A 12,729-nucleotide genomic window follows, 5' to 3' on the forward strand; every position below is an offset into this window, starting at 1 on the left:
TATTATTAAAATTGAACAAATGAAACTGATAATATATCATCAATATATTGATATGGAGCAATTGAATCAGACTAATTTATCACTTTAAGTTACATATGATTCAAATATATTAGGCGACGGATTACAATAGTTTAGTCGATTAATAATCCTTCAATTCAGTCAATTTAACCTATGAAATTTAAAATCAAAACGAAATATTAATATATATAAATATATATTTTTAAAAGTAAAATTTCAAATTAGACAAATCATACTATATAAAATAATACAATTTTAGACTGATTTACTTATTTATTTTTTTAGTTAGTACTTAGTGTTTAATCTTTTAAGTTGAGTATATCTAATATCAGAATAAATTTAAAAATAATCATAAGGAACCTAATACTCATAACGGACTATTTAACCGTTTAGCGTTCTAAATTTATTATCTCATTATCGAATCATAAATATATATATAGGAGACTATATTCTGCCACATCATAGTCCAGCGACAAGTGGCTGATCTATTGTAGTGTATTGTTACGCTCTCCTCCCATGTAAAGGGATAAATATAAAGTAAAAAATAAAATAGTCTGTGGAAAGATAAAGAAAGAATCTATGGTCCATCCATCTAGTTGTTTCCTGTAGATAAGTTCTTTGTGGAACTTTTAAGAATGGTTCAAATGGAATCGAATCCATATCATGAACGGTCCATTTATCGACTTTGAGTTGTTTTTTCCCCCAAATAAACCGGTTGGTTTTTTGTGCGACTTTTAAATTTGGCTCAAATGAAATCGAATCCATTTAACGAATGCTTCACTTATAAAACAAATTGCCATGAATAGATTTAACCTGCGTCCTCGGAACGCTACGGCCGTACCGTTCCCCGTCGCTAACGGTAACGGCCACGATCTCCCAACTCCACCGCTCGGACGGCGGATGATTCCCCGAGCATTTACCCGTCCCTTCCGAGAGCCGGAGCGATGAGGGGTGGGGAATCATTCGCCAACCCGCACGGCCGTTTGGTCTCCTCCCTCCGAACAAAATGCTATTTGTCCTCTGATACAATTCACCCGCGTATCGTACTCGCAACTGAAAAGGGTCCCACAAAGAGTTGCGGGTATGCAGATGGGCAAAAGGTTCTGGGACGCAGGCAGCGTCAGTGGCAGTGGGGCGCCTCCTTTAAAAGGTGGGGGCGGGCGAGCGGCCTCGCTGCGTGCGTGAGCGAGCGAGCGGGCGAAGGGGCGGCGAGTGGCCTTCCGACGTCGAACGACGCCTTCCCAGCGCAATCAATCTCGATCCGATTGCAAGATCCCTCGTAAAGCGATCGAAGAAAGAACGAGAGGTAAGAGTTTCGGGGCTTTCTGATTCTTCATTGTTTCATCTGATCTAGCTAGCTCCGCTTTGCTGCGTTTTTTTTTTTATTCTTCATGGAAAACCCCTCCGAAGAGATCTTCGCTTTCTTGATTGCTCTTAGTTTGCTTTGAGAATGCTATCGATCGTGTGATTGGAGCATGATGATAGTACAGATCCCCGCGATACTTGCAATTCTTTAATTTAATTTCTTCTTCCCCTTTCGCCGATGATGACGTTCTTTCCGGGTTTGTATTGATGATGGAACCGGCCGCGACGGCACTCAATTCGTGGTTCGTCTCCCTTGTTCGCAGCGGCAGATGGAAATTGGAAATTGGAAATTGGAAAGGAACCACCCTAGGGAACAAAAAAAAAACTCAGGTTATCGTCTTAATTATGCGGGTTTTGATTTTATTTACATAACAATTTCTATGGAGGTGGCTTTGCTACTAACGATCGTGCACATGCGGATGGCCGCAGCATGCATGGTTAAAGTGCGCAGAGAGAACAAAAAATGGTGGCTTTCCTATTCCATGCACGAGGGGTGTTCTCGTTGTTTTTTTAAGGCATCTCTGGTATTTGGGTTTACTGAAGATTTAATTTCACCCCTTCAGAACTTATCCTTTTTTTTTTTTGAAAAAAAAAATCCATAAGAATTTTTGAATTCCTATAAGAACTTTTAAATTGTTATCCTTTAATTTCTAACCATTATGATCATTATCATATTTATTGCAAATCATTTGGCAGGATTAAATTTACATGTATTTTTTATAAAAAAAATAAAATTATCAAAATATCTACTCATGTAATTTCTATCATTTTGCTACAGCAACTACTAAATATAGGTTGTAGGTGTAAATCATTTTGATTCAAGCTTAAACATTGTTTATTTACTTATTCAAACTTATTTATTAAAAATCTTATGGAGCGAAACTTTTATTGTTCTTATAGATTAGATTAAATATTTATCTAATATATACGATTTATATTCTTTTTTATTTTAATATATTTTTAATAAATTAATATTATAAAAAATAGATGAATTTTTATAATTTTTATATAATTGAATAAAAATAAAAATTTAATTTAATTTAATAAAATTAATAAATTAATTAATCTATAAATTATTCATTAACTTTCTTCTAAACAAACAAACCAATTAACTTACTAATTTCAAAGTTATTTATTTTATAGAGGGAAGTAACGCTGCACCGCACACAGTCGCCCACATGGCAGTTGCCTAGGTGGGCTCCTGCCTCTCATGCGCACGCCTAGAGTGGAGCCTAAATAATTCCTTTAAAATATATATATATATATATAATTTGTCGAATTGAATATTAAGACTGTGACTTGTTGAAAACTATTATAATATTGGGGAATTCTGATATAATCTGAATTGTTTTCCTTTCTTTGTTTTGAGTTATTAAATACGTTTTCGGACTTTGTCCACTAAGATATTTTTTTAGTAGGTTGGTTGAATGGAATCCACTGGGAAATTGCGTGCCTGTTGACCCCAATACATTTACACCGATCATATATAAAAGTTTGCGACAGCGACATCTTGGATATTTTTGTCCACCGTATCCACCAGATCAATCATCATTGACAGAGTTGCTGCGCTATGACTCAGCTGGATCGTGTCTCTGCGTCAACGTGACCCCAAAAGGTTCGTCTTTTATCCCAAACTTTGTTTAGACCACCAATAGTGTTATGTTACCTTTGTGGTGTTTGGGGACGGAGGGAGGTTTTACTACTTTTCGTTTGCCATTTTAAGTGTTGTTCTTTACTCGGAATCTAACTTGTGGGCAGGAATTATGTGGTGTAGTGAGGGACGACAAAAGTATGTCAATGAGTGGTTGGTTGGTGTTGTATTATTCATTTGATATTCGATACCCGGAAAGCCTATAAATGAATAAAATTGTGGATTGTTGAGTTCGAACATAGCTGGAGTTCCAGTCCCAATTAAGTGGTAAGCATGGAGTGCCTTGATGCGTTGGTTTTCTGAAAGTGAATTGGAATATAGCTACTGGAGGATAAAGATAGGATGAGTAATGAAATTGTAGTTGAGATATGTAGAGAAACTTTGTTCACATTTTGATGGTTGAGTTGTTTTGTAGAGGCAATAAGTACTTTATTTGTCAGCTTGATAAGCTTGACAGGAAACTCATTTGACTTTGTCAAGCTTGAATGAATTATGATAATTAAGGTAGAAGAAAGCTGATTGACTTCATCAATCAAACGTTTTGGATAATTTAAATTAACTAGAAAAATCGTCCTCCAGTTAGCTATCTGATTTTGAAGTTTAAAGGATGATTGGACATGAAAATAGAGTTGTTATTTATAGGATAACCATTATCCATACTAGTTTTGATTTTCTGGTTCTTTGTTCTTGCTAGATTTGATTTGATCCTTTAACACGTGTTTTTAGTCTCAATTTCATCCTCTTAGACGAAAATCCTCTTTTCTTAGACGACTAATATTGTTGATGAGAAGCAATAATTGAAACGAATGACAATGCATATCAGGAAATATCCGAGTCGACTCTCCAAGTTATGCAAGTAGCCAACATATTTCCTTTCGAGTTTTATAAATAAAAGTGCATAGTCCTCTGATTATTGGTGCCTGATATCCACATGGATTTTTTACTTCTAGAAAGAAAAATGAAATTTTATTTTGGAAAATATTTCTAGCTTAGAACTTCTTTATTTATTAATTGCTTCTTCTTCTGAATGGAGATGTTTTCAATCTAACGTAGCAACAGCTATACTTTGGTGTTTACAGGGATAAATCGTGAGTTCTCCTCTCGGCCACATGCGGCCATACTTCGATCCTGATTATGACAATTTCAACCAATGGATCAATCCTCCAAGGTTCTACTTATTCACATACTTTGTTTGCACCTTTTCTCAATATGCATCATTAAACAAATATAATGTTGTATCAGTGACTGTGCTAGAAAAAAATTCGAGGGAGGTCATTAAACTAAAAATATTTTGCCATTAAATTAAGTAGATAAGGATAGTTTGCCATTCAAAGAGTAATTAAGGACAAGGATTTTTGTTTCACAAGAAAATTATTGTGCCAATCACCACTCTGGTGATATAAAGGAGTGGAGAACAAGTACACGAGTGCAATGATGTTCAAAGGGTGAGACTCTCATTGTGAATGGAGGAAGTCGGAGAGGATTGGCCAGGAAGGAGTGGAACAGTGAGCAGCGAGAATGCAAGCAGTGATGGCGAGCAAAACATGAGAGCAGTACAACGTGATAGGTCGATAAACTTCTCTCTCTCTCTCTAATATTATCTTTACTATGTTTTTGGCGAGCGTATTCACCTTTTGTCATAATATTTTTGAAAATCCAGTGGGGTTAATTGATTTCAGCAAGACAAGCTAGCGATGTCCCTGTGTTGCATGAACTACACATGCATAGTTATGATCTGTTCTTTTTATTATGTACTTTGTCTATTCATGATGGAAAAGATTGGCTTTTGGATGGTTTTGTTTTGGTTGTTTCAGGGTATGCATTGACAACACTACTCGGAGTGATTGCACACTTGTTAAGGTAAGGTCTTTGTATCTTCTGAAGACTCAGTACCATCATGGGAAATTCTGTAACATCCAACATATGTAATCATCTGTTTGCATTTAAGGTTCTAATTGATCCATTAAGTCACAACACCAAGCAATTGCTTCTTTTTTTTTCCTCTGTTGTACAATGGATCTTTCCTACCTGGAATGCAACCAATTTTTTTTCTACAAGGATATGTTATATGTATAATGGAAGCATCTCTCTATTATGCATGACAAGGCCTTGAAGTTAACTTCCTAAATACTGCCAAATTAAACTTTTAGAAGGGCTCATAACTCCGATCTCAGTCTTTTAGGGAAAACATCAAATAGTCCTTTACTTGAAGATAGTATTGGGAGAAAAGTCACAATCATAGGAAACGCTGAAGGATGAATTATGTTATATTCACATTGACTCCCAATCAATCAAAGTAGCTTGAACTAAGTGACTTTGTCTTCAAACTAACCGTCCGATTTATAATGTTTTTTCCTTCTTGCATAGGTGGACAGTGTCAACAAGCCTGGCATACTATTAGAAGTTGTGCAGGTTTTGAGTGATCTGGACCTTCCCATTTCCAAAGCTTACATCACTTCTGATGGCACGTGGTTTATGGATGGTATGTACTGACAAATCTATATCCTGTTGGTGGTTTCTGAGAAGCTTATGCACTGAAACATGCGTATGTTTAGTGTTCCATGTTACTGATCAGCAAGGGAGAAAGATTACTGACAAAAAGACAATTGACTACATTGAAAAGGTGACAAAAACATATATATATCTATTTATCTCAAACTATTAACATCAGTCAACTTTCATTGAAGCCGTGGCATTGCTTTAGAAAGTATTTTGTGTTCCTAAGCTACCGATTGACTTTGATTTTGCATGGTTATATAACATATGAGACCTAGAGGGTGATCTGCATAACATCTACTAGTTTTTGATTGCAAAGAGACGAGTTCATGGTTAATTCTACTATCACAATAACTTATTTGATGAATTTTGAAGGAGTGAAGTCATTCACTTTTTTTTGGCTGAACTTCGTTTAAATTTGGTGATTTTCAGGCTCTAGGTCCAGAAGGAATAAAGGCAAAATCATCACCAGGAAAATCAGTTGGAGTGCACTCATTTGGTAGCCACGTTGCTATAGAACTTATAGGCACAGATCGTCCAGGCCTTCTCTCAGAGATATTTGCTGTCCTTGCAAATCAACATTGCAATGTAGTAGCTGCTGAAGTCTGGACCCACAAGACACGAGTTGCCTGTGTCATATATATAAACGATGAAGTCTCAACTCAGCCGATGACTGATCCCAATTGCATGTCAGCAATGGAGGAACAGCTTAGGAATGTTTTACGTGGTGGTAATGATTTAAAAGGTGCTCGGACTAACTTCTCTGTAGGTTCAACCCATGTTGATCGTCGCCTCCATCAGCTAATGCTGGCTGACAAGGACTATGAAAGTGACGATGGGGTTATAGATGAGAAAGATGGCATGCTTTTCAAGCCAATCATCACTGTTGACCATTGCGAGGACAAAGGGTACTCAGTGGTGAACATTAAATGCAAAGATCGGACGAAGTTGTTGTTTGATATAGTGTGCACATTGACAGACATGCAGTTTGTTGTATCCCATGCTTCAGTCTCATCCGATGGTACCTATGGTTTACAGGTACGGATAAATTTGTTGCTCTCTCAACGAGCATTACTTGAGTAATGGTAAGTTGTTTCATTATGACCAGAGATTAGGGAACAGTATTTAGTGGTTCATTATATAGTTGAACTGTTTTTGCAGACTATGATTGCAAACTTAACTTTACTAATTCACAGGAGTTGTACATCCGTCACAAGGATGGAAAGACCCTTGATTCTATGGAAGAAAAGGAGAACGTCATCAAGTGCCTTGAAGCTGCAATTCTTAGAAGAGTGTCTGAGGTAAACTCAAAATTCTCTAATGATAATTAATGTTTTGATTTTTCACGAAGATGTTAGTTTTAGCTATTAAATCAGATCCAACACTACGTTTATCTGACAATTGGCTCAAGTCCTGTAGAACAAACAAACCTATCAACTAAAACTTCATTATAGGGCTTCGGTCTGGAGATCTGTGCTAAAGACAGAGTAGGATTGTTATCTGATGTCACAAGAGTGCTGCGCGAGTATGGTCTTTCAGTGTCAAGAGCAGATGTGACAACTATAGGAGAGAAGGCCATGAATGTGTTCTACGTGAGAGATCCATCAGGTAATCCAGTAGACATGAAGACCATCGAGGCACTCCGAAAGGAGATTGGGCAAACTATGATGCTTAATGTGAGGAAGTTACCTTCAGCTACCAAGTCTCCCGAGGCGAGTGGGTGGGCCAAGACCAGTTTCTCCTTCGGCAACTTGCTTGGCAAGTTCTTGAGTTTATCAGGGAGACAGGATTTGCCTCCTGTGGTCTGATCTCAGTTCTTGCCATAAGGATTAAGGCATGCATGTAGATTATCACTCTGTAAATGTAAGTTCCTAGAATCTGCTGGGGCATTTGAGGTGCATCCTATTATCTGATTCCTGTAAAATGTGCACCATAATAACTTGTTGTAGGATCTTGCTAACTTCCTCTTTGCAGTTCATAACCATTTAAAATATTCATTTTTCTGTGATTTGTTTGACAACGATTTACAATTAGGTTTATATTGTGTTATTCACGTTATGTGCCAAATGTGATACTTGACACTTATATTGCAGGAGCAATGGTTGAAGTTCGATCAAGTGGATTGAGGTCGATGGAACATTTGACGGAAAAGAAAAGTCTAATAAGTATTAACAAATGAGTGAGGTCTAAGTGAATCAGGATTAACTAAATATTTAACAGAAAAAACAAATGAATTGAATCTAAGTGAGTCGAGATTGATTGAATATTTGACAAAGATGAAGTCACGATGGCAAATATGAAACTCCAACAAGAGCTAAGAGATGAGAAGCCTAGAGATGAGGTCTCTTGGCAAATAAGGAGTCCATCCATGCAAGAATTAAGTCTCAAAGGTAAACTCAATTGTTTGAAAATAACATGTATTTGGAGCATTGGTAACTTTCTTACTTAGGCAATGATTTATTGAGAAATATATATTTTGGAGTTAAAGTCAATCTGTCAGTCAACTAATAGTTATATTTAGTTGACTAATATGGCTAGTCAATTAAGCAGTCAACCAAAGGTAGAAAACTTCCAAACAATTGATTAGATCATAGTTTGACTAATGTTTATTCAGTCATCAAGTAATCAATTAGAGATAGAAATCTTACGAACAAAATAGTTCTATTTTAAGATGAGTCGGTTGATAGATTAGTTGTATAATCACTAGTCATTAGTTGTCTGATGACTATTTCAAAATAATAATTCACTAAGTAGTTGACTAAAGCTCTATTTCAAATATACATAATGTTTCTATTTGTAACACAGTCAGTTAAAGCCAACTTTACCGACTGGGAGTTGATTGATGAGAATGAAGCAGTAAACTAGACCAAGATAACTTCAGAGTTAAGCCTAGGAACTAATCCAGATGAGTAGACTAACAAATGTTAGTGATTGGGATAGATAATATATAATTGACTAACATGACTTGGAATCAACCAAAGATACTAGCTAAGGTCTAAGGAAGATTGATACTGCATAAATAAAGTTTCAATCAACTGATGGTGTTAAATACTTGACTAACATTAATGTAGTGCAATTGTTGAAGCTTATCCATGGCTTCTTGGAGGATTATAAAATGGGAGGCAAGCAAGAGCTCCAAGATATAGGACACTCCTACAACAATTTTCACATCATTTCCTCAACTTCCATGTGCTTTTATTATTTTATTTTTGTATTGTCTTTTTATTTTTGAGTTTAAGGTATTTACCTTTGTAGAATATTCTTAGTTCTTTGTATAACTACAACTGATAATTAGTTAATTAGCCTCTTAAAAGATCTTTTTTAATATTAATTTTAGGAAATTTCATGAGTTCCCTTTTGTAGATATGAGATCATCTATAAGTAGGGTTCTACAATATAATTTTTGAGTGTTGATACCATTTTAATTTCTAACATGGTATCAGAGTCAACCATAATCATCTCTCCAAACCCTAGCTAGTTGTTATTATAAATCCTAATCGTCTCTCTGTCCTCCTCAAGTATTGAATGACTGCTAACTCTAGCCTCCTCTTCAATTGTTGACCAACGTCAACAACCCTTTCTTGTTATCATTGCAAGCAAGCATCCATTCCCTCCTTTACAACTTCATAGTCAGAACATTAGTGTCAAAAGTTTGAATGACCACAAATAAGACTTAGTTCCTCCAAAGCATCTGACATCATCTCTCATTAAAATTTTGTTATCTCCAACCCTAGTGGAATATTGAACAACAATCAAATCTTGATTATAGGACACAAACCAATGGGAAGAATTATCTCAAATGGTCTCAATCGATGATGATGTTCATGTGTGCCAAAGGAAAGAATTATTATTATTTAGAAGAACAACCCCTCCGAAGGTTGACTTGAGATTCAAAAGTTGAAAATTAGAAAATAGTATGGTTATATTGTGGTTAATTAATTTTATGTGTTGGAAATGGAGAGAGTGGGGAACATGCTTACATTCTCCATTACTTATAATAGAAAAGTCCATTATGCCCATAGTTTATTTCCCTATATAAAGGGGTGCGTCCAAGGATTATAAGGTATGTGATTGTGCAACGCAGAGAGAGAGGAAGGAGAATATTTGAGGCGGTGGAATTTGATTTGTGGACTTGCGGAGAGCTTTCCGATCCTACGATCGCTCTTCCGATAGCGAGTTTCGCCATTGCCGATTGCGGATCTGCGGGAGATCGCTGTAAGTTTTTACCGCTTTAATTAATTCGTCTTTCATGCATTTAGTATAACCCACATTGTTATCAGAGTGAGGTTATTTCTAAATGCTTAGAGACGAATTATGAAATCTCTGTTTGGAAATTTTCTGTGTCGCTTTTTCATTTCCCGTCGCTATTTTGCACGACTAATGTGTCGTAGCATGCACGCTGTGCCAAATTTGTAAAATCAAGACCGCTGGATTTGACGACGACGGCAGTCCGTGGCCGTCGATGATGTCTTGGTTGGCCGGCTATGTGTTGGTAGCTAGGACAGGTAGAACCATCGTCGGCGATCTCGTCAGGCCTAAAGATGACTGGTTTATGGTACCAGAAAGGACCGGTAGAAGGCTGGCATGACCGACGATTGTGTTTATCGCAGTTGCAGCATAGGCAGCATGATCGAAGTGGGTGGCTTGGTGGCGTGTGTGAGCGACATGGGTGCGGCGGAGAAAACAGCAGAAGACGTGTTCGTTTTTTTAATCTCTTTGAATAGGATAAATTCTATTAAAAAAAAAAAAAGAAACTGTATTTTTTGGTTTCGAAGAGAATAGTGCATATATGTTAAAGCTCACGTGCTTTAAAAACTATTGATATATAATATATATAAATAATGTATGTTAGAATTAATTAAAATTATGATTATGGGTCTAATTTTAATTAATTAGGTGAGTTTAATTTGGTTGGTCCAATTAGACCCGATTTAGATTAAATCATTGGGTTTAATCAAACCAATTTGATCCAACCCCAAATCAATTTGGGTTAATTAATTGGGTTTGGACCAAATATGATCAAATGACTAGTTGGGTCAGATTTGGTCAAATTGATTAGATTTGTTCTAATCAATCAGACTTAAAACCAATGAATATTGATTTGATCAAACGGATCTGAGTTTGATCAATAAATCTGAAATTGGTAGAAATGGACTTAGATAAAAAAAATAACAGAACATAGGTACAAAAATCCCTGTCCAATTAGATTAGTTCTAATTAAGGACAATGGACCAAGCTTAAAATCTGGATTTCTAATCAACCGATCCAATGGGTCTGACTAATTAGATCAGTTCTAATTGTCGACTTGAACTCCTGAAAATTGAGAAGATTTATTTTTCTTGATTTATTATGTTGGTACTATGCCTATATAAATTGAAATAAACTGGTTTTGTACTGGTTAGTCGGTTTTGTACTGACTTATTTTAATTTCAATTTTTTAGATGGCTAGTCGTGATTTACGACAACATGAGCTTTGGGAGGAGATCAAGGAGCTTGATTTCGACCCAGTTCAAGGACTCTGATGGCTTATTGGTAGGCTTGATCGGTTGTTCTGAAAACTCGAGCGAGAAGAGTTTCCAGTTTAAGACACACACAGAAGATGGGCTCTAGTCTATTCACTGTCGGAAAATCTTAGGCAAATAGCATTCCAACTTTGGGATGATTATGATGGACACATCTCGTATTCAGATATGTGCAGACAGTTACTTCATCTCTATTGGGGTCCTGAAGATCCAGAGGAGGATCCAGAAGAATCTGAAGAGAATTCAGAAGATCCTGAAGAATCAGAAGAGGATCTGGGAGAGTGTGTGGAGGATCCTATAGAGAATCTTGAAGCTGTCCTGCCTGAGATTACCCCAAATGAGTCTAGGCTGAGAGGGATTATTTTGACCACTGTACTAGTGTTTGTTCTAGTGGGAGTGGTAGTTGCCTATCTAGTTTTCTAGGGTTCTGTTATTTTCATTATGTATGAACAATGTTAGTCCATTTCATTTATGTCAGTTAGTTATATGTTAACAATATGCAACATAATTTTATGTTAATGATATGTTCATTTATTTATGCTGTTTGCTTGACATGATGCATGATTAGTTCATGATGTATTAAATGATTAGTTCATTTAATTAAAGAAATCATGATATATTAAATGATTAGTTCAATTAAAGAATTCATGATATTATAAATGATTAGTTCATTTGTTGGGATGTATGTAATAGAATTAATTAATATTAATTTGATTGGTCATACGAATGATGAGTGAAAACATAGTTGTCACTTAATTTTGTAAACCAACCCAAAGTAATATTAAGTCAATCATAAATTACATACATATGATATACACTGAATACTAAATAATGTGATTATTTATGATAGATTATGGCAACCAAAAACATAATAGCTAAACTCAACAAAGGTGAAAAACATAATAGGGATAACTATAAGATCTGACACCTCAGGATACAGTATGTACTTGAGGAACAAGAAGTTCTAGAGGTTGTAAATCAGGTTATGGAAGAACCTGTAGATGGTCCCACTACACAATACAGACGAGATTTTGATGCCTATAAGGCATGGAAGAAAAAGGACTCCACTGCGAAGGGCATATTGATTAGTTTAATGGTAGATGGCCTAACTTTTAAGTATGAGTCGTATCTTATGGCTCATGCAGTCTGGGCAGCCCTTAAAGAAAAATACAGTGGAGTAAGTCTGAGCAAGCTTCGACAGCTGACAATCAAGTTTGACAGCTACAAAAAGCGTCCGAATGTATCAATGGTTCAACACCTCAGGGAGATGTCGAACATGATTCGGGAGCTGAAAACTGTTGGTCATGAGTTGACTGATGAACAACAGGTTCAAGAAGTTATTTGTTCACTTCCAGATTCTTGGGAGACCATGAAGCAGACCTTAACTCACAGTGAGAGTATCAAGACTTTCACTGATATCTCACTCCATGTAGAATTGGAGGCGGAGAGAGTTGAATCCGCAAAAATTTCTGGACAAGCCTATGTGGCTGTAAGTTCTACTGGATCATCTAGATCCAAGAAAAAGAAATGGTTCAAGAAAGGGAAGGGAAAGAAGCAGGAAGCTGCTACTGTGGGACAAGGCCCAAGCAAGAAAATAGTAAAGAAGACTGGAAAGAAACCTAAAAACAAGTTGACTTGTTTTAACTACAGCAAGAAGGGTCACTTCGCTCGGGAGTG

General features: G+C 36.3%; 1 protein-coding gene across 15 annotated transcripts; it reads left to right on the forward strand.

Annotated features, from left to right (window-relative positions):
• The first annotated feature begins 1,172 nt into the window (after window positions 1-1,172).
• LOC121967861 (ACT domain-containing protein ACR3-like) lies at window positions 1,173-7,525 on the forward strand. 15 transcript variants are annotated; one of them, XM_042518362.1, is made up of 10 exons: window positions 1,173-1,324; window positions 2,802-2,998; window positions 4,114-4,202; window positions 4,402-4,601; window positions 4,849-4,894; window positions 5,402-5,516; window positions 5,590-5,657; window positions 5,963-6,568; window positions 6,727-6,831; window positions 6,985-7,525. In XM_042518362.1, the coding sequence occupies exons 4-10, from the start codon at window positions 4,498-4,500 to the stop codon at window positions 7,336-7,338; spliced, it is 1,398 nt and encodes a 465-aa protein (XP_042374296.1). In that variant the 5' UTR covers window positions 1,173-1,324; window positions 2,802-2,998; window positions 4,114-4,202; window positions 4,402-4,497; the 3' UTR covers window positions 7,339-7,525. The 15 variants fall into 15 exon arrangements, with proteins under 15 accessions (XP_042374296.1, XP_042374323.1, XP_042374355.1 ...); XM_042518389.1 differs by having other exon boundaries at window positions 4,440-4,601; XM_042518455.1 differs by adding an exon at window positions 4,695-4,761 and having other exon boundaries at window positions 1,174-1,324; window positions 4,114-4,601.
• Window positions 7,526-12,729: the final 5,204 nt, after the last annotated feature.

Source organism: Zingiber officinale, chromosome 1B (assembly GCF_018446385.1).
Source record: "Zingiber officinale cultivar Zhangliang chromosome 1B, Zo_v1.1, whole genome shotgun sequence".
Lineage (NCBI taxonomy): Eukaryota > Viridiplantae > Streptophyta > Magnoliopsida > Zingiberales > Zingiberaceae > Zingiber > Zingiber officinale.

Coding starts and splice junctions, on each gene's coding strand:
- LOC121967861 (XM_042518355.1), top strand. CDS start 4,498: ATGGAGGAAGTCGGAGAGGATTGGCCAGGAAGGAGTGGAACAGTGAGC. Junction 4,602..4,848: donor AGAGCAGTACAACGTGATAG/GTCGATAAACTT, acceptor TGGTTGTTTCAG/GGTATGCATTGACAACACTA. Junction 5,658..5,962: donor CAATTGACTACATTGAAAAG/GTGACAAAAACA, acceptor GGTGATTTTCAG/GCTCTAGGTCCAGAAGGAAT.